Source organism: Aotus nancymaae, unplaced genomic scaffold, assembly GCF_030222135.1.
Source record: "Aotus nancymaae isolate 86718 unplaced genomic scaffold, 86718_ANA_hifiasm-v0.15.2.pri h1tg000058l, whole genome shotgun sequence".
Taxonomy (NCBI): Eukaryota; Metazoa; Chordata; class Mammalia; order Primates; family Aotidae; genus Aotus; species Aotus nancymaae.
In genome coordinates this window covers 37,476,450-37,503,552 of record NW_026988472.1, presented here as the reverse complement: position 1 = coordinate 37,503,552, position 27,103 = coordinate 37,476,450, and the positions used below count along the sequence as shown (strand labels likewise).

Sequence of the window (27,103 nt, the reverse complement as noted above, 5' to 3'; positions counted from 1 at the left end):
CTTTCTTTCTGTTCTATCTTCCTTTTAGTGAAAGTGATTTTCTCTGTTGATATGATTTAGTTTCTTGGTCTGAGGTTCCCATGAGCCTTGCAAATACTATCTTAATAACTATTATTTTAAGCTGATAAGAACTTAACACTGTTGGCATAAACAAACAAACAACAAAAATAAAATAAAAACTCTACGCCTCAACTTCATATTCCGACTATTTAACTTTTTGTTGTTTCTATTTAGATCTTATTATACCATCTGTTCTTGAAAAGCTCTTGTAGTTATTATTTTTTATTGGTTCATTGTTTAGTCTTTCAACTTAGGATAAAAGGAGTTTGCATATCACAGTTACAGTGTTGTTACAATATTCTGTGGTTTTTTGTGTATGTGTGTGGTTACTATTGCCAGTGAGTTTTATACCTTTAAGTGACTAGTTATTGCTGATAAATGTCCTTTTCTTTCTGATTGAAATACTTCCTTTGGCATCTCTTGCAGGACAGGTCTCATGTTGATGAAATACCACAGCTTTTGTTTGGGAAAGTCTTTAATTCTCCCTCATGTTTCAAGAATATTTTTGCTGTTTATCCTCTTTTAGGGTAAAAGTTTTTTCCTTCAGCACTTTAAATATGTCATGCCACTTTCTGCTGGCCTAAGTTTTCCACTGAAAACTCTGTCACCAGATGTATTGGAGCTCCATTGTATGTTTCTGTTCTCTTGTTGCTTTGAGGATCCTTTATCCTTGACTTTTGGAGGATTTTTAAGTGCCTTGAGGTGGTCTTCTTTGGGTTAAATCTGCTTGGTGTTCTGTAACCTTCTTGTACTTAGGTATTGATATATTTCTCTAGGTTTAGGAAGCTCTCTGTTATTATCCCTTTGAATAAACCTTCTACCCCTGACTTTTTCCTCTACCTCCTGATTAAGGGCAATAACTCTCAGATATTCTGTTTTGAGGTGCCTATAGGCATGGTTAATTGTTTTTAATTCTTTTTTTAATATCCTCTGACTGTGTATTTTCAAATAGCCAGTCTTCAACCTCACGAATTCTTTCTTCTGCTTGATAAAATCTGCTGTTAAGACTCTGATGCATTTTTCAGTATGACAATTGCATTTTTCAGCTCCAGCATTTCTGCTTGATTCTTTTTAATTATTTCAATCTCTTTGTTAAATTTATCTGATAGAATTCTGAATTCCTTCTCTGTGTTATCTTGGAATTTCTTTACGTTTCCTCAAAATAGCTATTTTGAATTCTCTATCTGAAATGTCACATATCTCTGTTTCTCCAGGATTGGTCCCTGATGCCTTATTTCATTTATTTGATGAGGTTATATTTTCCTGAATTGTCTTAGTACTTGTAGATGTTCATCTGTTGCTAGGCATTGAAAACTTAGGAATTTATTATAGTCTTTGCAGTCAAGGCTTGTTTGTGCCCATCCTTCTTGGGAAGGCTTTCCAGATATTCTAAAGGACTTAGATGTTATGATGTAAGCTGTATCTCTTCAGGGAGCACCCCAAGCCCAGTAAAGCTGTGGTTCTTATAGACTCGTAGAGGCCTCCTTGATGGTCTTGGACAAGATCTGGGTTAATTCTCTGGATTACCTGGCAGAGACTTTTGTTCTTTTCCCTTACTGTCTCCCAAACAAACAGTCTCTCATTCTGTTGTGAGCCACCTGAAGCTGTGGGTGGAGTGAGACAAGCACCCTTGTGGCCACCACCATTGTGACTGCTGGGTCATACCTGAAGCCAACACAGCACTACATCTTTCTCAAGGCCTGCTTTAATCCCTCCCTGGCTACTGCCTGTGTTCTCTGAAGGCCCTGTAACTGTACAGTCAGCAAATGCCAAAGCCAACGGTCTTGGATTTTTCCCTTTAGAGTGGCAATTTTCCCTAGGCCCTAGGTGGGTCCAGAGGTGCTTTCTGGGAGCCAGGGATTAGCATTTAAAACCTTAGAAGTGAACCTGGTATTCTGTTATACTGCCACTGATCTGACACTCAAACCACAAGATGTAGTTCTTCTCACTCTTCTCTTCCCTTTCCAAAGGCAGAAGAGCCCCACCCCATGGCCACCGTCACCACAGAACCAGGGTGAGTACTGCCGAACTACCACTGTTATTTCCTTAAGGCCCAAGGTATCTTCAATCAGCTTGTAGCGAATGCTGCCTGGCCTGGGCCTCACCCTTCCAGGACAGTGGACTCCCCTTTGGCCCAGAGCAGGTCCAGAAATGCCATCCATCCAAGAACCAAGTCCTAGAATTATGGACCCAAAGAACTTGCTTTGTTCTCTACCCCACTATGCATGAGCTGGTACCTAAGGTGTAAGACAAAGTCCCCTTTCCTTTTCCCTCTGCTTTTTTCAAGGAGAAGGAATTGTGCTCCATAGTCAGCCACAGCTGCAAATATGCTGGGTCTCACCTGAAGCCAGCAAGTCTCATAGTCTCACACAGGGCCCTTGATGTAGTACTTGGGTATCATTGCTGCTTATTCAGGGCCCAAGGGCTCTTTAGTTAGCTGGTGATGAATCATGCCGGGATGGGGTCATTTTTTGGCCCGGGGTATGTCTAAGGAATGTCATTCAGGAACTTGGACCTGGAAAGGGGGGCCTCATGACTCTGACCAGTGCCCTGTCCTGCTGTGGCTCAGCTACTGTTCAAGATGCAAGACAAAGTTTTCCCTACTCTTCCCTTTTTTCTCCTCAAGTGGAAGGAAGGGAAGTCTCTTTTGGAGCCATGAGCTATAAAGCCTGGGGTTAGGGAAGGGGTAATACCAGTACTCTCTTGGCCACCATGGCTGGTGTTTCAGTATGTTGTGTGTCACCCCCATCCACTATCTCTGAGCCGTGTTCAGCATTAGGACTCTCCTAGGATTTGCAGTCCTTGTGGCCTAGACTATGTTTCAAGTTTATTTATTTAAATCCTCAGAGCACTTTAGCCCATGGTAGAGAGATTTGCAGGAACTCAAGTTCCAACTGCAGGGATTGACGACTCCCCTCTGGCTAGGGCTAGTTTAAATACTCTCTCTGTGGGTGGGCATCAGCTGAGTTTCGTCTGGTTTTCCCTTCTGCTCTATCAGGACAGCAGTAAGTTCAATGCCTCACAAATTGCTGTGCTCTCCCTCCAGCACACAGAAACACTCTAGTCACCATACTACCATGCCTGGGCTTGAGGGAGGTGTGACATCACTGATTTAAGGCTGTTTTTTTTTAATGTTTTCAGTGCCTTCAGTGATACGAAGTTAAAACTGGGTACTATGAATGTTCACCTGATTTTTGGTTCTTATGAAGGTGCTTTTTGGTGTAGATAATTAAATTGGCGTCCTTGTGGGGGGCTAGGGAAGGCAATCGGGGAAGCCTTCTATTCTACCATTGTGCTCCACCTCCTCCGACATTTTGTTTATCTGTTTATACATCAGTGGATACTAGGGTTGCTTCCACATTTTACCTATTGTGAATAATGCTTTTATGAACATAGGTGTACAACTATCTCTTCAAATCTCTGCTTTCATTTTGTTTGAGTATATAGCCAGAAGTGGAATTGCTGAATCCTGTGGTAATCTTTTTTCTACATTTTATATTTTTTTCTTTGTTTTTTGGAGAGTAGTTTTATTAGCTCAGGATATAATGGGATCATCTAGGAGGGCAGGGTTTTCCACTGGTTACCACCTGCAACTGTCTGGGGAGCAGGATGAAATTCAGTCCAGGGTTCTGTACTGGGGAGCAAGGCCTTAAAAAGAAGGCAAATTGTCCAGGGAAGTAGTGACTGTGAGGGTCGTGGCTGGCCTGCTCCACTCTACTGCACTGGATCTCCTGGTGCTTTTCAGGCACGTGTCAATTCTGTTTCTGTATGGAGCAATGGACCATCTGGCCCAAAACTTTATCCTCAAGTTTGATGTAGGCCAGGCATTTCTGCTTCTTTCCACTGAACTTGACTTTGCGGTCAGGATTCTTTGATTACTTCTTCCAGAAGCTTGTATACTGGAGCTTAAATTTTAGCCTCACAAAAGTTCCTACTGGGAAGAGTGTATCCATAAAACTGCTCATATTGGTCTCCCTGAAGGCTCACTGTGTAAGTGGATGCTTATGGAATTTCCCCAGCACCTGCAGGCCCTGCTGCTAGGCCCCTAGGAGCTCAACCCTGCCTAATCCCATGGCGCCCAGCCATAGGGCCAGCAGGACCAGCAGCTGCTGCATACCCTCAATCACCCTGGACCTTCTTTCCTGCGTCTTCAAGAAATCTCCTAACCTTCACTGTGGCTAAATCTTGGCCTCAGCTGTCAACCTCTTCCTGGTCTTCTCTTCCCCACATCCCTGTCCCTGATGCTCTTTCCTACTATGGGGGCCTATTTTCACTTATGTATTTATTTTTTGAGGAACTGCCAAACATTTTGCACAGTGGCTCCACCATTTTACATTCCCATCACAGTGCACAAATGTTTCAATTCCTCTACCTCCTCACTTACCTCTGTGTGTTTGTTTTGATAGTGGCCATCATAATGGGTATGAGGTAATACCTTATTGTGATTTTTATTTGCATTTTCCTGATGATTACTGACATTGAGGATCTTTTTGTATGCTTATTGGCCATCTGTATATATGTTTTAGAGAGATGTTTAAGTCCTTTGCTCATTTATCAGTCAAGTTGCTTTTTTGTTGTTGAGTTGTGGGTGTTCTTTATATATTCTGTATATGAATATTTATCAAATATATGATTTTCAAACATTTTCTTCCATGCCATCGGTTGCTTTTTTGCTGTTTATAGTGTCTTTTGATGCACAAAAGTTTTTAATTTTGGTGAAGTCTAATTTATCTATTTTTTCTTTTCTTGCCTGTGACTTAAACTTTTTAAAAATCAACATCTGTAAATACGCTTTTTATAAGAAGTATGACAAGGGGAGTAATTTTATGGGAAACTATCATAATATTAAATGAATATATACTGTGTATCCCCAAAATATTTTAGGAACCAGTTGACAAACTTAATTTTCAGAAGATGATTCAAATAGAGCTCACTTTTGTCTGTTTTCATTATAAAAAAGAAACTCTACTACTTATTTTCTCCCTGGAATTATAAAATCTGTTGATAGATTGTAACTTCCTTAAAGCCAGTGAAGATAAATATGTTACTGTCTTCATGATAACCAGCTATTATTTGGTCTACAATACAATATAATATTTTTAAAAATGTATTTCAGCCTTGCTGTAAAAAACAGTCCAATGGGAACTTAGAGTTGTGTTTATCAAAAGGGTTTATTTTATTGAAGGTGGTGTTTATTATATTACACAAGGATTCCTTCCCACAAGAAATCCTTTTTGCCGACTTTAATGTCAAAAAAGGATGGGCATGTTTGAGGTGATGGATATTCCAGCTACCCTGATTTGATCATTATACTTTGCATTAATGTATCAAAATATCACATGTACCTCATAAATATATACAACTATTATGTATCAATTTAAGAAAAGACTAGATGGGCTTCTCTGAGAAACTGGCTCGCTGTTATCTAATGAATGTTTTAAGCTATTAGTATTTTTCATTTGTATGAATTTTTTTCATTTTCATTATTTTGGTTCCCACTTTATGACTAATCATATTTTCCTCTAACTATATTTTTCTTACCTACTTTTAATTTGTATTGCCCTCCTGAATTGTGTGTGTGTAAATGATAAATGCCTTTTGATACAAAGCATGATTTAAATAAATATATATTAAAGACCTTAAAGTTTTAAATGGAAAATAGAAAAATATTTTTGGCATAATGACTTTTGGTATAGTACAAACAAACAGTCTAGAGCTTTGAAAACCATCCTTTCCATTCTTCCCTCACTCCTAATTCCACGTAGTCTTTAAGGGCATGGATTGAGTCAGATGAACTTGGGTTTAGACCTTGCCTTACCATTTATAAGGTGTGGGATCCCAGGCATAGTTCCTAAATTTCAATTTTCTTATCTGTAAAATTAAGATAATGATATACAATTCATAAATAACTGGAAGGTATTACTATTATTCAGCATCAATTCTTCTATATAGTAATTATACAAAACTATTGAAAGTGTAGCCTTTTACAAAATAAATTAGGACAGAATAAATAAGAACGGTCCCAGAAGAAAATTATCCTTACTTTTTCTATTTTATTTGGTTTTCTTGAGAATCCTTGTGAAAACAAATCATATACTGCTTGTTATACAGTGACTACTTGCTCGTAGGAGGATGATTATTAAGGATGGCTTTGAAGAACATAAAGAACAGGGGTTTCTCAAGTCAACATATATTGGTTTCGGTGGTATCTAAAAACTATTTGCAGTGTTTTCCCTTTCATTCATTCAAATGCAACTTCAGATTGAATGCCATCTGGGTACTCTACACAGTATTTAATTCATCAAAAATATGCTAGCATGGACTTTAGTCCTTGGTAGTTTTAATTTCTTTTCTTGTGGGTCTAGAAGAGTGTGATTTCATTAGCCACTGTTGTATGTTATTATTATTTTTCATTTTAATAACTGTATGTCTCTATCTCCATTTACCCGTTTACTGTTGCAAGGGTATGAATCCATTTTATTGTTAAGATGTGTTTTTTCAGTCTTTGGATGGTCTGATATAGTGAAAGTAGATTAGATTTTGGATCCTCTGGGACTAGGTTTTAATTCTTGGTTTGCCTGTCAGTTACTTACTATGTACACTTAGAGAGTTACCTAATCTCACTGAGCTTTAGTTTCTTCGCTTCTGAAATTGGTATAACAATGGGGACACTGTAATTAGTACCAACTCCATTTGGATGTTCAGCACATATTTGTAATGGTATCAATTTACATGTTTATTTTATTTACAAGTATTTCACTGAACTCTCACACAGATCCATAATGTTGTCTTAAAGTCATTAGGCAGGGAGTTCCTCATCTTACTCACAGGCTGTAAATCTACCTGCATCTACACCCATCTTTTCCTCCTTCCCTCCTTTTTCAATAGAGACATACAGTTCTTATCCACATTTAAATATCTTCAAGTCTCTAACATCTTTAAGAAGAAAAACAAACGCTCTCTCTCAATCCCATATTCTCTAGATATCCTCTTATTTTTATCTTCTCTTATGTAGCCTGACTGCTTTGAAGCCTCCTTAACTCATTCAGTGCTGGCTTATTGCCATCACTGTGAAAACAACTCTCAGGAATGTCATTGGTGACTTTCACGTTGCTAGATCCAGTGAGAACGTATCAGCCCTCATCAGTATACAGATAATAATGGAGAATGAAAGAAAAAGATTGTTTAGAGAGGCTACAAAGTTACTCTAGTTACTTTAAGGAAGTTTGAGAATATAGTAAAGACATCTGTGGCCTTATACTAGACCCTGTCAGGAATCACAGTGCTGACTCTTTCCCTTTCTCAGTGGCTACATAATCTCTGTTTGGAAACTTGGCTACCTTTTGCACATCTGTTCTAATTTTATCTCTGTTTTTTCTATTATAATTTCTGCTTCTTCATAATTTCAGCTGGAATGTAGCCCATTATAGCCTCTGGTCTCCCTTTTTGATATATTGAGGACCTCTTAGTTTCAGCTAATTGCCTCATTTTCTTGGTATTCTTTACTTAAATTTCTAGAGCATTAGTTTTATTAGTCCAGTTCATCATTTGTATCAGGCCACTTCACAGGTGATTGAAACCAACTCAGTCTATAGCTGAGCCAATCACTTATGAATTGCCCTGGATAATCCTGTGGATTTCTACTTTTAGATTTGAGTAAAATCCAAATGATAATGGATTAAGGAGTGCATCACAGATGAGGAAATAAAGATAAGGGCTTGAATCCAAAGAGGATGACAGACTATTGGGGAGCACACAGAATAAACGAAATCAAAAGAAGGGTTTTGTTTTTTGTTTTAAGATGGCAGAGATTTGAACATAGAACAAGTCAATTAATAGGAAATAGTTGAAACAAAGAGAGCATTTAATTTTTTAGTTACTGAAGTAGTGTTAAGGTGGCAGAAGATGGGACTACAGAGTACAGAAAGATAGATTAGCTTTAAATAGGAAGGATAATTCTTCCTCTGAAGTGGGGTTTAAATAAGAGAGTAAGAATGTGATGCAGAAAAATTTGAAAATAGGGGAACCTGCCTGTTGGCATACTTTATGAAATAGTCAGCAAGGAGAACTGCACAGAAGAAAGATAAAGATTTCCAGTACTTGCTGAGGAAAATTGAAATAGGTACCTAACAACTATGAGTATGATGAAGTGATTTTCTTTTTCACTGTAGTCCATATGTACGTTAATAAAGGGTGAAGGATTTAGCTAGTTCACAGTTAAAATGGACTTAATTTGTGATATGGTAGCATTAATGCTTGCTTCAACCATCCTTCATATTTGTTTTGTTTGACCATGTTTTCATTCTGATCTTTCATACTTTTATTTTGTAGGTCTTGATGACTGTTTGCAGCAGTATATTAAGAACTTTGAGAGGGAGAAGATCAGTGGGGACCAGCTGCTGCGCATTACACATCAGGAGCTAGAGGATCTGGGGGTCAGCCGCATTGGCCATCAGGAACTGATCTTGGAAGCAGTTGACCTTCTGTGTGCATTGGTAAGGACATAAAACTAGTGAAGAGGAAAACTTCTCTTTTTCTTTGTTTTTTTCTTTCATTGCTTTCCCCTTTTTTCTTCTCTTCTTTTGATAATTGAAATGCAAATAGAAGAAAAAAAAATCCTAATTCTCAACCGATTGGACATGATATTTTCTTCCTTCCTTAAATTTGTTATATTAGTGCCAAATAACAGTTCCCTGCTTGTTAACATCTTTTATAAGAGTAAGAGTTGGGCATATCAGAAACTTAAGTCCACAGTGTATGTCTCATAAGCAGGGCGCTTCATAGATGAACCACTCATGTGCTAGGCTCTCACACTGCCAGTTTGAGGAAGGAAAGATTATTGATGATTGACAGTGTTACATACATATAGTCTAGACGTTCAAAATTTGATCCATGAACAAGGATCTGCTGACCTAACCCTACTTAAAAGCAGGACATCAGAAATAGATGTCTAGACCACTTATAAATTTGAACTGTGTAGCTGTGGTGAATCCTTTCAGATGCTGAGCTTTAATACCTGTACAGCTCTGGGTTTAAGCACCAGGTTTAAGTCATATCATTTGGATACTTCATTATGTGATTAAGCTCTAACGCAGAAAATAAATTTAAACACCAATTTTTTTTTCTTTTTATTTAGCAATTCCTTGGTCATAGTCCCCACAGAGGTCAAATATCAAACTTCCTTCTTACCTCTTCCTAATGTAATGGATACACATCAACAAGTCAGAAGTACAGATATATTTCAGTTTATGCAACAGATGATTTCTGAGGAATATACAGCAAATTTGAGGAGTGAATTCTGATTTTCTTTTACATGCAATTATGAAATCAGGAGGTGAGATTCCTTATCAGCAGGCTAAGTTGACTAGTCCAGGAAGTTGTGCTACTGAGACTGTATCTTTACTTCCTTCCCCTCTGCCTGCAAACTGCTCTTTGGATTTCAGTTTACCTTGCTGTGTCTTGTCTCTCTGATCTTTACTGGACTTTACATTTTCCTTATGTCTACTGTATTCATTTCTTTTTCAACAATTACATATGCTCAAATAGTGCTACCACTGGGAATGCAAAGATGAAAAAGACATAGTCTGTATTCCAAAAATATATACAGTTCATTAAGAAAGACAATAGCCGTTAGAAGACAACATAGATTTTTTTTTTTTAATTCCAGGGGAATGTGGAAAGAAATGAACACTTCTGAGGGATTCAGGTAGTGTAGGTAGAATTTGTATTGGGTCTTGCATGATGGTTAGATGTTTGCCAGACAAAAAGTTGGAGAAAAGTTGTCTAGGCAGAAGAAATATCATGTGTGAGACAGAATTGTGAAAGAATATGAAATATTCAGAGAAAATTGAGAATTTTCATTTAGCTTGCAGAGTGGGAATTGATGAGAAAAGAAGGTAACTTAACACTTTGTATCACATTACAATTATTTGTTTAGGTTCTTTTACCCTTTAATTCATGGTGGGCTCCTCAAAGGAAGATACCTTTTTTTAGTTCATATTTTTCATTCAGCTTTCTGCCCAGTGCTTAACTCATAAAATATGTTAAATTAATGTTACCTTACTGAATTAAACTGTCTTTCTTCAGAGAACCAAAATTTTTCTCTTACCTACACAGCCTTTGACTCTGAAGTTTCTGTTCCTCATATAAGGAAGACATAGAGAAATCAACAGATTCCTTTTGTTTCTTTTAAGCTATACTATACTATATTTTCGTCTACCTTGTCTTGAAGTTATTCCTTATGTGAATAAATGTTTATGGCAGCTGATGAGAATCAAAGGTTTATTTAGTCACTTGTTTATTCATGCAACGTGTATTTGTTAAGCATCAGATATATTGTTTGTATCACATTATTCTAGAAAGAAGTAAGCTGTTCATGATTTGGAAGTGTAATAATATTTCAAGCTATTAAGCTATCATTTAGTATGCTTCAATAGAGAGCAAAGAATATTAACTGAAAGAGTAAAAACATAAATAAAATATATATATAGCTTAATGTATGGTCCTTAATTTGTGTTCTGACAATACACTTTTTATTAGGAACTGTGAATGAATCATTTATGACAGGATAAGAACAGTTTTCGTTTCATTTTTTATGTACTTATGATTTCAGGCATTTTGCATGAAAGATTTGATGTTTGCAATTGCTAGGATTTGTTTCTTTGCAACATAATTGCTTGGTTCATTCATCTTAAAATAATTTATTTTCTGAAAAAAATTCATTAAAGCAAGCCTTTTAGAACTCACTCATATTTATAAAGCAATGTATTATAAATCTAAAAACCTGCTACATGACGCATTTAAATTAAGAACTCTGAATAAAATGGCATTGACATTGTAAAATATGTGATGCAAATATTAAGTATTTCTAGTTAAGTGTTTAGTGAAAATATGCCACTAGTGAGGATATAGCCAACATTATTTTTCTAAAATGTTAAATATGTTCTTAATGTTTTTTTTTTTTTTTTTTTTTTTTGAGACGGAGTTTCACTCTTGATACCCAGGCTGGAGCGCAATGGCGCGATCTCGGCTCACCGCAATCTCCGCTTCCTGGGTTCAGGCAATTCTCCTGCCTCAGCCTCCTGAGTAGCTGGGATTACAGGCACGCGCCACTGTGCCCAGCTAATTTTTTGTATTAGTAGAGACGGGGTTTCACCATGTTGACCAGGATGGTCTCGATCTCTTGACCTCGTGATCCACCCGCCTCGGCCTCCCAAAGTGCTGGGTTCTTAATGTTTTTGCATGGATATGATTGAAAGAAAAGGCTGATATGAACTTAGCACAAATTCGTTGAGACTTAAATGGCTGTGTTGAATCAGTTCTAAGTCATTACTGGTTCTGGCACAAGGTAACGGCCAAGTATGTGAACAAATAAGTAATGTATAGGACAAAGACAGCAGCTAAGTACATTTCATGTCTAAGTTTTTGTTTTGTTGAGGTAGTCCTTTTTATACTAATAGTAATACCAAGTTTTCCCCTGCATATCCAATGAAAAGCAAATCTGTGGTGAATAAACTGCATTTTTAAAAAATTGAGGCAGTACCCTCCATACCCCTGGCCTAGTAAAAGGGGCTTGATTTACTTGTTGATTCTTTAAATGATAGGTAAGGGTGTGTGGTTTACTGGTGACTTACTAAGTCACAACAAACCATCCACTTTCATGAAAGAAATTGCCAGAAGGTATCTGTATTGGTAGTAATAGAGAATTGTGATGATAAAAATTAACTAGAGACTGGGCATGGTGGCATGCCTATAATCTCAGCAGTTTGGGAGCCGGAGGAGGACAGATCACTTGAGCCCAGGAGTTCAAGACCAGCCTTAGCAATGTAGGAAGACCCCCATCTCTACAAAAAATTTAAAAATTAGCCAGGTGTGCTGGCACACACCTGTAGTCCCTGCTACTCAGAAGGCTGAGGTGGAAGGATCGCTTGAACCTGGGAAGTCCAGGCTGCGGTGAGCCATGATAATGCCACTGCACTCCAGCCTGGATGACAGAGGGAGACCCTCTGTCAAAAAATAATAATAAAATAAAATTTAAAAATTAACTTGAGAGATCAGTTAGTCTCTTTTGTTAAAATAGTGGCACATAAATCTGGTTACATACAGATGAGCTTCTAACCTATTATACTCTTCTAAATTTTTAAAAAATGTTTTTGGATTATCAGTGTAACTAGTTATGTTCATTAACTAGAACAAATTTTAAGAATTTCCTCCCCCATTCTCTGCTACATATCTTTTGATTCTTTTTTCCTCTGTATTTCTCTGTCCTCCATATTTTTCACCTCTCTTCTGCATAGGATATATTTTTAGGAGGTTTCCAAGTTAGACCTTCTGAGAGTATCCTTTCAGGTTTTGTCCAGATGACTATTATATTCCCTAATTCTTGAGTCATATGAAAAATAATAATTTTAGTTTCTTAGATTTTGAAGACTGTGAAATATTTCTAACTTTGCCTTTGGATTTTTATTTATATAAAGACTAATATTGTTTTACCTTTCCTAATAAATCATTTGAGATGCTAATGTTATATAGAAAGAAATAATTTAAATCAATTCATCTTTTATGGAGGCTAATGGCTACCGAGTGAAAGATTTCTCAATCAACCAGGTTGATAGAGTAGGCTTCTCTCTAATAAACTGTTATAATTTGAACTTTTTAAAGAAATTACTATAATTTGTTGGCAAACAAATGTTTTCTCATTAAACACATTTATACACAAAAATGAAAAATACAATCATTTTTTACTCCAGAAAAATGCTTTAACACAGGGAAAACTTCTAAAAATACTTTTCAGCATTTTCATTTACAGTTACATTTATGGAAGAAGTATCATTTATAGTTAGTTTGTATAGTTACAAATTGTTCTTATCTAGTCATTAGAGAGCATCTTTTATAAACATAAGATGATTTCTTTCATACTATAGGGACGAGTTGGACAAAGTCTCCTGCATTTCACAGATAATCCATTCTCAGATGCAATACCATTTGAATAGGATGTTGTTTTATTTGCACAAGCCAAATCTTTAGAGAGAAGAATATTACAGTTCAAATTAAGCAGTGAATATTTAATATATTAATGCTGTGTTATTTTAGAGAACAGATTTATAATTTCAGAAGAAAGTTTTCTTTTAATAAACATGTAAATTCTCACTAAAGGACAAGCAGACTTTTATCACAATTAAATCTTTAGTGATAACATGTATAACTTGGTATTTACTGTTCATGCATCAAAACCTTCCTCTCCCCTCATTTTTCTCCACTAAGTTTTCTCTTGTCTTAAATTGCAGTAGGAAACAAAAACACTTAAATGTTATACAAAGTAGGTACCCACTGGTTGTTGACTTAATAATATAGTTTAATTTATTATATGACTTACTTTACCTTTCACTCATCTTTTACTTTGCTTTAATTATTGTTACCATGTTTCTGAGAATAGGAGTAGAATATTGATGCTAAAGAAAGTGGTAGACATATCCCCTCACAGATAGCCTGGTTACTTGCAGTTCTATTCTGAACTCTGTCTAGTCTAAGTACTGAGCTTTTTAAGCAAACTATTAAAAAAGAAATCTTCCCATACCTCAGTTTCCCCAACTGTGAAAAAGTAAGTCAAACTAAGCCTCGAAGGCCCAAGCAAATTCTTACATTCTTTGGGTTTTACCATTTTCAATAAGGTGGTAATAATTTTAACTTTATACACAACAGTAATGTGCATTCTGCTAAGTGGTTTGATAAAGGTTATCCTGGTTAATATTAACCAGCCTTTTTTTTGTGAGACGAGTCTCGCCCTGTCACCCAGGCTGGAGTGCAATGACGTGATCTTGGCTCACTGCAATCTCCGTCTCCCAGGTTCAAGAGATTCTCCTGCCTCAGCCTCCTGAGTAGCTGGGACTACAGGCATCTGCCACCATGCCTGGCTAATTTTTTGTTATCTTTAGTGGAGATAGGGTTTCACCATGTTGGCCAGGCTTAACTAGCCTTTTTGGGGAGTGTTTTACAACTCATAATTAGCTGCTTTACATTTTAATTGTAACTTACGAAAACTTTCCCCAAAGTTTGAAGGGATTCTACAATCTTTTTCTATTTGAAGATAGTAAAAAGGTTTATTATACTTATTTGTATAACCCCTTTCTGCCATAAGGTATAATAGACAAGATATTTAGGACAAATTAATACATATTAATTGAAATGTGAGAACAAGGAAAAGAAGAAAACAAATACACTTACCAAAAAGTCACTACGATTGCTTTTGGTGTGTTTCATATTTACTTGTGAGTCAGGACAAAAACAAAAATAATTTTAGTTTCATAATTTGTATTACAAAAAGGAGAAAGTGTATTAGTTCCCCTGAGGAAGCAGAGCTTTTCCTGATACCATATTATAAAAGAAATTTCTTAAGCATCATTATGTAGAGTACATATATGTTTTTTCATCTGATTTATTTACCTGATTTATTTCTTGCTTTTCCATTTTATTATTGCTGGTTGCGTTTATTTTCCTAACTTTGGGGAAGCAGAATTGTTCCTAGTACCTACATTCATGACCATGCATATTGTTAATTGAATGTATACTCAAAAATAATTGTTGATAATAATTAATTTCACAAATAAATGAGCTTAGGTTTTGGTTTTAAGAAACAAATTTATTATTTCTTACGATCTTGCTCTCTTGGGTAGCATAGTTCCAAGATACAATGCCCTCATCTTTCCATGTTCATATTAGTACTTAACACATTTTATTAGAATTTCTTTATATGACACCTCCCCAAGTAGTCACTTAACTGTGGGCTCCACTAGGTCAGGAATCCTATCTTATTCATTTGTAACTCTAATGCTACTCTATTACCTATGCATAATAAAGTACTCAGTAAATATTTTCATGAATGAATAAAATATTTAAGTATATTTTCTCTCTTTTTTATAATTCAGAATTATGGCTTGGAAACAGAAAATCTAAAAACCCTTTCTCACAAGTTGAATGCATCTGCCAAAAATCTACAGAATTTTATAACAGGAAGGAGAAGGAGTGGCCATTATGATGGGAGGACCAGCCGAAAGTTGCCAAATGACTTTCTGACCTCAGTTGTGGATCTGATTGGAGCAGCCAAGAGTCTACTTGCCTGGTTGGACAGGTAAAGTCTTCCACATGTTTCATAAGTAGCCTCTCCTCAGATGCCAGTTTGAATATAACATTATTTTGTATTTTCTTGTGAAAGGATTAGACAGGCAGAGGAATACCAAGTAATAAATGTCTAATGATGATTTACCACAATATAGCGTATTATCAAATAGATATTAATCTTTTGTAAAATTTGATGTCCAACTAAGTAGCCAATCAAAACTTAGTCTCTGAAAACTGTAAAATACTTTTGCTGCTCTATTTAAAATTTTTTTTTAATTTTTGTTAATTTATTTTTTTGAGATGGAGTTTTGCTCTTGTTGCCCAGGCTGGAGTGCAATGGCGAGATCTCGGCTCACCGCACCCTCCACCTTCTGGGTTCAAGCAATTCTCCTGCCTCAGCCTCCCGACTAGCTGGAATTACAGACATGTGCCACCATGCCTGGCTAATTTTGTATTTTTAGTAGAGATAGGGTTTCTCCATGTTGGTCAGGCTGGTCTTGAACTCCTGACCTCAGGTGATCCACCTGCCTCAGCCTCCCAAAGTGCTGGGATTACAGGCATGAGCCACTGTGCCCAGCACACCTTTACTGCTTTGTAAGCAAAATCATTATTTGGCTGTCATAATACAATTTATAAATTTTTGTTTGTTATAATACTGCTCTGTCTCCTGATTTTCTTTATTTGTATTAATTGGTTTTAATTAAGGAAATGACCATTGGGATGCTATAAACTGTTTTAAATAGGTAATTAGACACTGACACCTTTATAACATGCCTTGTATGTCTTCTTAGCCTCGCTTCATTCATTCTCTGTTATTAATTTCGTTGTACTATTTTGGATATCATAAACATACTTTTAGACTTTTTTAAGTTTAGGTGACTTTCACTTGTTTTGGAACACATAAAATAGTTTAAAGTCTTGTAATATGAAATGAAAAGGTTAGATTTAAATTATATACTGTATGTGGTTAAACATAATGATAAAACATTACAATGATTTATGAAAAAACTAAACAAGTTATCTGCTTTCAGTTTTGGAATTTTTGGTAAGGGATATGTACTATGTTTGATGGCTAAATAGTGAAATTTTAAAAATGCTCTTTGTCTTTCATAAGAAACTCTGATAATATACATTACCAGAATTCTTTCTTGAATGTCAGTAGGATATTCATATGTGTTCATACACAACACACACACACACACACACACACACACACACACACACGCCAGTATAACATTTTGGCATTTTAAAAACATGAGACCTTATATTAAAAGTATAGCATTTGTATTTTTAAGGTGAAAATTGAGATAATTTTTCTTAATTTTATATTGTCTAATTTTATATATACTTTTATATAATATAAAGTGATGATACTAAATCCAAATATGAAACACTAAACTATATATTACTAGCTTTTAATAATTAGTTAATGTACGGAATGTTTCTTTTGTATTATTAAAATTTAATTTTCATAATTGTCAAAACCACGTTATCAAGTGTTTAATTGCATTTTAAATATATCCATTCCAAAAGTTATGAATGGTCAGCAAGTAAAATATGGCTTAGTCCTTAAGTACTATTAATATAATACATTTGTTTTGGTAGGCTTCACAGTAATTAGAAGACTTAAAGAACACATCCTTGATTATAATTATATCTTCTTTTACTCTCACTTTCCCTGTAATTATAAATTTGCTCAGCCTTGATATTTGCATTTGGTAAATTTATTTATATATATATTTTACCTTAGTATTGTTAGATGAATAGATAAAAATTAATAGCGTGAAAAGAGAATGTTTTTACTTCTTGATGACAGATATTGCACATTTCCCACACCATTAGTTGTCCTTGAGATTTCATTGTATCAATTTTTTTATGGTGGCATACGTTCATTATCTAATAAGATGCTTTTGGTAAATGCCAATTCACCTACAAAACACATATGTGCATACATACCTACAAAAATATGTAAAAACACACGTAACAATCCATGAAGTCAATCCATGTTTTGTGTTTATTTCATAGGAAGAGAAAATATGACAAAAAGCCCAAAGGAAATAGCTTAAGTCATCTATTAGGCTTCCATTTCTGCAAAGTTTCTCGCAATGCTTATTTGGTGTTATATCATACTATGGTGATCAATTAAATCAAAGGTCATTTAACATTTTGATCATGAAAATGAAATAAAGACTTAAAAGGGAACAGAATACAACTGTGTGATAACTGAAATCTTCAATTGAGACTCTTGTAAATTGACAGAAAAAACTGAAGTTTATATTTTGAAGCTCTTTCATGGAAAAGTTCAGCTTTAGGCTGGTGCTTTAATTATAATGCTTTAATATCTTAGATTTTGAAAAGAAAAGCAAAAGGAGAAGAATAAAAAGAGAAAAGATTATTTGCCATGCTAATGCATTTAGACTTTATATTGAAGGCAGTGGGGAGGTGCTTAGGGTCATGCTTGTGTCCAGATCTGTGAACTTGGAAGATTATTTGGACTACAGTGTTGGGAAAGATTAGAGAAGAGTAAGGCTAGAAGAAGGGAAACCAGTTAGGAGGCTCTTGTAGGAATTAATCATGCTGCTACTACTCGTGGTGATTCTGATGCTAAAATTGATGATGATGTCATCTCTTGGGTACTGATGCCTCCAGACACTCTCATTTAATCAAAACAACCCTAGAAGGATGGTCTTCATTTTACAGATAGGAAAACTGGGAATGAAGGAGATTAAGTTCAAAACCAAGTGGCACATAAGTAGTGGAGCCAGGATTTAGTCTTGACAGTCTAACTACAGAACTTAATCTCCCCACTTCTTTTTGTTGATATTTTTAATTAAAGAAGCAGCAATGAGGATAGAAGAATGTTAGAGTTATTTATGTAAATAAATGAGACTTGGTAACAGGTAAGATCTCTAGAGTAAGGAAAAGGAAGGCATCTGGGATGAATAAGAAAAATCTGACTTGACTGACCCAGTCGTGGTGGTAAGCCTTATGAAAATAGGTAGCTGAAGGAGAATTTTAGAATGAATCATTCTTATCCTACTCTATTTTCCATAACATTTAGACCCTTCCAATATACTGTATAATTTACTTATGTATTATGCATATTATTTTTATCTGACCGTTCTTTATATAATGTCCACTTCAAGAGAGCAGGTAGTTTTCATCTACTTTGCTACACTGGTACACTGATACCACAGTTATCTAAATGAGTTCTAGTCAATAGTGGCTGCTCAAAAAATATTTTTGAATGAATGGAAAAAAGTGGGATAAGGAATGAGACCTGTGCACCACCACCAATTGAAGAATGGTTAGAAGTTCGGCTTATAGGAAAAAAAAATAAGAAGGCATAACCAGAGAGGCAGGAGGAAATTAGCTGAGAGTGATGTGATGGAAACAAAGTGAGTAAAGAGTTTTAAGGAAAGATGGTAATGGTCAGTAGGGTCAAATGCTGCTGAGAGATTAGGCAGGGTAAGGACTGAAAGTGGTAGGTACTCAGGGTATCTGTGACGTTAGTTAGTTGGAAATTAATGATAACTAAGAACTCTTCTTTGAAATAAAATTTCTCTGAGATTGTTTATAGTTTAGGATAGTTTTGTGTAATGTTTACTTCCCCTTTTCACAGATTTTAAATCTTTTGCCAATAATAGGAAAGAGGAAAGTTAAATGGTGAGTGCTACTAATATATTTGGGAACTTGACTTTGCTTCCTCCTCTGCCATGGCTTGTATGAGTATCTTAACTGCTCCTTGGCTTATATAAATTTCAGAAAGTCCTGAGATCAATTTAAATCTAATAGGATTTTATCTATAACTATGCAAGGTGAAATGTTTAGGCTGTTTGATTACCTGACAAGTAGTCCAGGCTTTTATTAGAGATTGTTAGTGGGTGTATGTTTAAGTTATAATTTTATTCCTTTTAAAGAAAAAACAATGTTTTCTAGGTAGCAGCAGGAGTACAAGCCAGCACTCCACATGCCCTCTTGTTTGAGTTTGTCCTACAAACTTTACACATTAATCAAATGCCAGAAAAGCCAAAAGAACAGCGTTCTCCATGACCATTACTGTGAATTCCCACCAAAATGCATGGTAATGTAGCATAAGAGAGCATAGGGCTGAGAGTTGAGTCTCAGCTTCCTTCTAACCCTCCATAACTTGAACCTTAACCTCTATTTTTATTTTCCTTTTAGAATAAGGATGTAAGACCTGCAGAATTTAAAGTTCTTTTCTAAGCACTAATATTCTATGATATAATGCATTGATCTTGACTAAAACCATATGAGGAATATTTCCAACTTATTTCCCTGTATATAATATCAAAGATAGACACCGACAAAATTTCGTAGTGACTTTTGGAAGAATGATTTTTAATTCCTATCTCTTTTCTAAATAAATTTAGTTAATATTTTTGTTTGTTTCATGTTAACTTTTTAAAAACTTTAATTCTTCTCTATGTTTTGCTTATATAAAGTAAGAATATGTCTTGTCTTTTTTGTTTGCTTTTCAAGAATTTAGAAATTAAATGCTTAATTATGAAAGTTCCACAGAAACAATTTTGACCAAAAATTTTTAATGTTTCATTGTATCAGTGTAGATTTGCTTTAATTTGGGGGGTTGAAAATGAACACTGTAGATGAATACTGCCAAGTATATGATCTTTAACTTTAGTTTATTCCTTCAATATGTAATATTTTACTTGAAGAATAAAACTTTTTTTCAGTTAATAGAATTAATTTGATGTTAAACAACTTTTCATTTTTAAACAGCTGTAAGTTTTTTGGCATTACAAAATTTTCATTATATTTTGGAGAAAACTTGCATGCACAGCAATATGATTTGGGTTTACTACAATTTTTATTTTATGTTACTTGAAAGAGGAGAAAGAAGAAGAGTAGGTGAAAAATCTTTAATTTGTTCTAGATGCTGAACTAGATGCTTTATGCATATATACATATATATATAATGTCAGCTCATTGAATTCTCACAAAGCAGATATCCTCATCTCCATTTTACATATGAAATGTGAAATAACTTGCCTAAAGTCATTCATCTAGTATGAAAATTATACTTTCTGTCTATTTTTGTCTGACACTGAAGTTCTGTTGTTTTTTCCTTTATATTCCTTTGTCATGCTACCTCATTTTGCATGCTAATTATTGAGGATTTTGAGGAAGGGATGTAGCATCTAAACCTTTATTTACATTTTGCTATTTCTCTTCAAAAACTAAATAAGACTACCACTTTTCTTTTTTAGGCCTCAATATCTGAAATTGCTGCATAGAACTTCATTTACAGAAAATTTTAAGTTCACTGTATGATAAAGGTTTACTATTTTATTTTTAACATTAATAAAATTTAATTCTAATTGTTTCTAAAATACCTTTCAAGATTATTATGCTTTAAAGGGATCAATGAGATACTTTTTTATGTCACTGAAAAACCTTTAAACGTTTAAGGCATAACAGTTAGTGTGCTAGGAAAATAACATTTATGACTCAGAAAAACTCCAATTTCAACGGAGCGTCCATTTAAATGAGATACACTTTCAAAGGCCAGCTCCTTACATTTCCTAAATAAGATAAAATCTAAGGTTAATAAAATTCCATTTTTTCTCCTATTTAAAATATTTGTTCCAATGAAACAGCAGACTTTCCCAGAGGAGTAGCCTCAGAGGTAAATCACAGTTGGTACCTTTACTGTTTATTTTCAGTGCATGGTTTACTTGTCTATTTTTAACCTACATCCTACTGTTTTTGACACCTTATATTTCTTGCAGTTTTCTGTGGCTTTGCCAAATTGATCTATACTCAGAAGTTTACAGATCACTACAAGTGTTATGTTGTACAGTAACATCAGTAAAAATGTTCAAAATTACTATTTAACAAAGTTTATTTTGCCTTCAATAGTGACAGTTTTTTTTCTTCATTTTTAGCAGTAATATCCAATTCTAGTAGTTTACAAAATACCTTTTAAGGCCATCCTGTTTCGATGGGATCAATGAGATCTCTTAATATCATTGGAAACCTTTTACATATTTAAGGCATAAGAGTTTAAGGTACTAGGGAATTTTTGTTAAGATTTCTTTAAAATTTTTTGCCTTTTGTAAGAAAATGATTAAACTAATTTCTTCTTCCATGATAAGAAACTTTTGGACAAATTAATTCTATACCAGGAAAAATATTGCAGAGACCAAGAAAACCACATCAAACACTACCAGATAATGTTTGGTCTTATTTTCTCTCATGTGCTCATTCCTTGTCACTTGACACTAATTATTCCAGGGAAGAGCAGTGACTTTAGCACTACCATTATTCATGGACTTCCCTAAGGCTTCAGCAGTGCCAACCTGAGAAATAATAAGGTGTTCCAGATTTTCCTTATTAGCATCTTAGCTTTCCTTATTAGATTCTAATTTGTTTAGGATTTCTGAACCATTAATAACCTTTTAATAAATGTAATGCTTTTGTTTAGAAATAATATACAAAGAATAATTTCTTATAGGGTCATAAACTTTTGCACCATAGAGAAATATAAGCGTCATATTATCTATATGGTGATTTAAGGAGGACAATTGCTTACTTTTTTTTTCTTTTTGATTTGTAGAAACTTCCATTTGTTTACTCAATTTTTTATTTTTATTGTACTTTAGGTTCTGGGGTACATGTGCAGATCATGCAGGTTTGTTGCATAGGTACACATATGGCAATGTGGTTTGCTGCCTCCATCCCCCCGTCACCTACATCTGGCATTTCACCCCATGTTATCCCTCCCCGACCTTCCCACCCCCTCGCTGTCCCTCCCTTGGCCCCCACCAATAGACCCCAGTGTGTGATGCTCCCCTCCCTGTGTCCATGTGTTCTCATTGTTCAACACCCGCCTATGAGTGAGAACAGGCGGTGTTTGATTTTCTGTTCTTGTGTCAGTTTGCTGAGAATGATGGCTTCCAGATTCATCCATGTCCCTACAAATGACATTAACTCATCATTTTTTATGGCTGCATAGTATTCCATGGTGTATATGTGCCACATTTTCCTTGTTCAGTCTATCGTCGATGGGCATTTGGGTTGATTCCAGGTCTTTGCTATTGTAAACAGTGCCACTATGAACATATGTATGCGTGTGTCTTTATAGTAGAATGATGTATAATCCATTGGGTATATACCCAGTAATGGGCTTGCTGGGTCGAATGGAATTTCTATTTCTAGGTCCTTGAGGAATCGCCACACTGTCTTCAACAATGGTTGAACTAAATTACACTCCCACCAACAGTGTAAAAGTGTTCCTATTTCTCCACATCTTCTCCAGCATCTGTTGTCTCCAGATTTTTTTTTTTGAGACGGAGTTTCGCTCTTGTTACCCAAGCTGAAGTGCAATGGTGCAATCTCGGCTCACCACAATCTCTGCCTCCTGGGTTCAAGCAATTCTCCTGCCTCAACCTCCCAAGTGGCTGGGACTACAGGTGTGCGCCACCATGCCCAGCTAATTTTTGTATTTTTAGTAGAGACGGGGTTTCACCATGTTGACCAGGATGGTCTCGATCTCTTGACCTCATGATCCACCCGCCTCGGCGTCCCAAAGTGCTGGGATTATAGGTGTGAGCCACTGTGCCCGGCCGTCTCCAGATTTTTTAATGATTGCCATTCTAACTGGCGTGAGGTGGTGTCTCAATGTGGTTTTGATTTGCATTATTTCTCTAATAATCAGTGATGATGTGCATTTTTCATATGTTTGTTGGACTCATACATGTCTTCTTTTCAAAAGTGTCTGTTCATATCCTTCGCCCACTTTTGGATGGGTTTGTTTGTTTTTTTCTTGTAAATCTGTTTTAGTTCTTTGTAGATTCTGGATATTAGCCCTTTGTCAGATGGGTAGATTGCATACATTTTTTTCCCATTCTGTTGGTTGCCGGTTCGCTCTAATGATGGTTTCTTTTGCTGTACAGAAGCTCTGGAGTTTAATTAGATCCCATTTGTCTATTTTGGCTTTTGTTGCCAGTGCTTTTGGTGTTATAGTCATGAAGTCCATACCTATGCCTATGTCCTGGATGGTTTTGCCTAGGTTTTCTTCTAGGGTTTTTATGGTGTTAGGTCTTATGGTTAAGTCTTTATTCCATCTGGAGTTAATTTTAGTGTAAGGTGTCAGGAAGGGGTCCAGATTCTGCTTTCTGCACACTGCTAGCCAGTTATCCCAACACCATTTATTAAACAGGGAATCCTTACCCCATCACTTGTTTTTGTCAGGTTTGTCAAAGATCGTATGGTTGTAGATGTGTGGCATTGCCTCCAAGGCCTCTGTTCTATTCCATTGATGTATATCTCTGTTTTGGTACCAGTACCATGATGTTTTGATTACTGTATCCTTGTAGTATAGTTTGAAATCAGGTAGCATGATACTTCCAGCTTTGTTCTTTTTGGTTAGTATTGTCTTGGCTATGTGGGTTCTCTTTTGGTTCCATATGAAGTTTAAGGTGGTTTTTTCCAGTTCTGTGAAGAAGGTCATTGGTAGCTTGATGGGGATAGTGTTGATTCTATAAATTACTTTGGGCAGTATGGCCATTTTCATGATATTGATTCTTTCTAACCATGAGCATGGAATGCTTCACCATCTGTTTGTGTCCTCTCTTATTTCCTTGAGCAGGGGTTTGTAGTTCTCCATGAAGAGGCCCTTTACATTTTTTGTTAGTTGTATTCCTAGGTATTTTGTTGTCTTTGTAGCAATTGAATGGGAGTTCTCTCATGATTTGGCTCTCTGTTAGTCTGCTATTGGTGTATAGCAATGCTTGTGATTTATGCACATTGATTTTGTATCCTGAGACTTTGCTGAAGTTGCTTATCAGTTTAAGGAGATTTTGGCCTGAGATGATGGGGTCTTCTAAATATACAATCATGTCGTCTGCAAATAGAGACAATTTGTCTTCCTCCTTTCCTAATTGAGTACCCTTTATTTGTTTTTCTTGCCTAATTGCTCTGGCTAGAACTTCCAATATTATATGGAATAGAAGTGGTGAGAGAGGGCATCCTTGTCTAGTGCCAGATTTCAAAGGAAATGCTTCCAGTTTTTGCCCATTCAGTATGATATTGGCTGTAGGTTTGTCGTAAATAGCTTTTATTATTTTGAGATATGTTCCTTCGATACCCAGCTTATTTAGAGTTTTTAGCATAAAGTGCTGTTGAATTTTGTTGAAGGCCTTCTCTGCATCTATTGAGATAATCGTGTGGTTTTTGTCTTTGGTTCTGTTTATGTGGTCGATTACATTCATAGACTTGCATAGGTTGAACCAGCCTTGCATCCCCAGGATGAAGCCTACTTGATCGTGGTGGATAAGCTTTTTGATGTGCTGTTGCAATCGGTTTGCCAGTATTTTATTGAAGACTTTTGCATCTATGTTCATCTTGGATGTTGGCCTGAAGTTTTCTTTTTTTGTTGAGTCTCTGCTGGGTTTTGGTATCAGGATGATGTTGATCTCATAAAATGATTTGGGAAGGATTCCCCCTTTTTGGATTGTTTGGAATAGTTTCATAAGGAATGGTACCAGCTCCTCTTTGTATGTCTGGTAGAATTCGGCTGTGAACCCATCTGGACCTGGGCTTTTTTTGGTTGGTAGGCTATTAATTGCTGCCTCAATTTCAGCCCTTGTTATTGGTCTGTTCAAGGTTTCAACTTCTTTCTGGTTTAGGCTCAGGAGGGTGCAAGTGTCCAGGAATTTATTCATTTTTCCAGGTTTGCTGCTTTATATGCATAGAGTTGTTTGTAGTAATCTCTGATGGTAGTTTGTATTTCTGTGGAATCGGTGGTGATATCCTCTTTTTCATTTTTTATTGCATCTATTTGATTCTTCTCCCTTTTCTTTTTTATTAATCTGGCTAGTGGTCTATTTTGTTGATCTTTTCAAAAAACCAGCTCCTGAATTTATTGATTTTTTGCTTTCTTTGTGTCTCTATCTCCTTCAGTTCTGCTCTGATCTTAGTTATTTCTTGTCTTCTGCTAGGTTTTGAGTTTTTTTGATCTTGCTCCTCTAGCTCTTTCAATTTTGATGATAGAGTGTTGATTTTAGATCTTTCCTCATTTCTCTGGTGGGCATTTATTGCTATAAATTTCCCTCTAGACACTGCTTACATGTGTCCCAGGTATTCTGGTACGTTGTGTCTTCATTCTCGTTGGTTTCAAAGAACATCTTTATTTCTGCCTTCATTTCATTGTTTATCCAGTCGACATTTAGGAGCAGGTTTTTTAGTTTCCATGAAGTTATGTGGTTCTGAGTTAGTTTCTTAATTCTGAGTTCTAATTTGATTGCTCTGTGGTCTGAGAGACTGTTTGTTATGGTTTCCATTCTTTTGCATTTGCTAAGGAGTGATTTATTTCCAATTATATGGTCAGTTTTAGAGTAAGTGCAGTGCGGTGCTGAGAAGAATGTATATTCTGTGGATTTGGACTGGAGATTTCTGTAGATGTCTTTTAGGTCCTCTTGGTCCAGTTCTGAGATCAAGTCCTGGATATCCTTGTTAATTTTTTGTCTCGTTGGTCTGTCTAATATTGACAGTGGAGTGTTACAGTCTCCCACTATTATTGTGTGGGAGTCTAAGTCTCTTTGTAGGTCATTAAGAACTTGCTTTATGTACCTGGGTGCTCCTGTATTGGGTGTGTATATATTTAGGATCGTTAGCTCTTCTTGATGCATTGATCCTTTTACCATTATGTAATGCCCTTCTTTGTCTCTTTTGATCTCTGTTGGTTTAAAGTCTATTTTATCAGAGAATAGGATTGCAACTCCTGCTTTTTTTTTGCTCTCCATTTGCCTGATAAATCTTCCTCCATCCCTTTGTTTTTAGCCTGTGTGTGTCCTTGCACGTGAGATCGGTTTCCTGAATACAGCACACCAATGGGTCTTGACTTTTTATCCAGTTTGCCCATCTGTGTCTTTTGATTGAGGCATTTAGCCCATTTACATTTAAGGTTAATATTGTTATGTGTGAATTTGATCTTGCCACTTTGATGCTAGCTTAATGTTTTGCCCATTAGTTGACACATTTTCTTCATTATTTTGATGGTTGTTACCATTTGGTACGTTTTTGGAATGGCTGGTACTGGTTGTTCCTTTCCTTGTTTAGTGCTTCTTTCAGGAGCTTTTGTAAGGCAGGCCTGGTGGTGATCAAATCTCTCAGCAATTGCTTGTCTGTAAAGGATTTTATTTCTCTTTCACTTACGAAGCTTAGTTTGGCTGGATATGAAATTCTAGGTTTAAAGTTCTTTTCTTTAAGGGTGTTGAATATTGAACCCCACTCTCTTCTGGCTTGTAGGGTTTCTGCTGAGAAATCTGCTGTGAGTCTGATGGGCTTCCTTTTGTGAGTAACCTGATCTTTCTCTCTGGCTGCCCTTAGCATTTTTTCCTTCATTTCAACTCTGATGAATCTGATGATTATGTGCCTTGGTGTTACTCTTCTTGAGGAATATCTTTGTGGTGTTCTCTGTATTTCCTGGAGTTGTGTGGTGGCCTACCTTGCTAGGTTGGGGAAGTTCTCCTAGATAATATCCTGAAGAATGTTTTCCAGCTTAGATTGATTCTCTCCGTCACATTCAGGTACACCTATCAAATGTAGATTAGGTCTTTTCACATAATCCCATATTTCTTGAAAGCTTTGTTCATTTCTTTCACGCTTTTTTCTCTATTCTTGCCTTCTCATTTTATTTCATTGAATTGATCTTCAATGTCTGATACCTTTTCTTCTGCTTGGTCGATTTGGCTATTGAAATTTGTGTATGCTTCGCGAAGTTCTCATGCTGTGTTTTTCAGCTCCATCAAGTTGTTTATATTCTTCTCTAAGCTGTTTATTCTAGTTATCATCCCATCTAACCTTTTTTCTAAGTTCTTAGTTTCTTTGCATTGGGTTAGCACATGTTCTTTTAGCTCTGAGAAGTTTGTTATTACCCACC

The 27,103-nt window shown here is 35.8% G+C and overlaps 1 protein-coding gene across 5 annotated transcripts in view; it reads left to right on the top strand.

Annotated features, from left to right (window-relative positions):
• Positions 1 to 27,103, top strand: part of CNKSR2 (connector enhancer of kinase suppressor of Ras 2) — a 298,887-nt gene that overhangs the window by 43,029 nt on the left and 228,755 nt on the right. For all 5 annotated transcript variants that reach the window (XM_021674795.2, XM_021674793.2, XM_021674792.2 and 2 more), the window contains exons 2-3: positions 8,392 to 8,555; positions 14,985 to 15,187. In XM_021674795.2, coding sequence (XP_021530470.1) covers positions 8,392 to 8,555; positions 14,985 to 15,187 — 367 coding nt within the window. The remainder of the gene's footprint in view (positions 1 to 8,391; positions 8,556 to 14,984; positions 15,188 to 27,103) is intronic.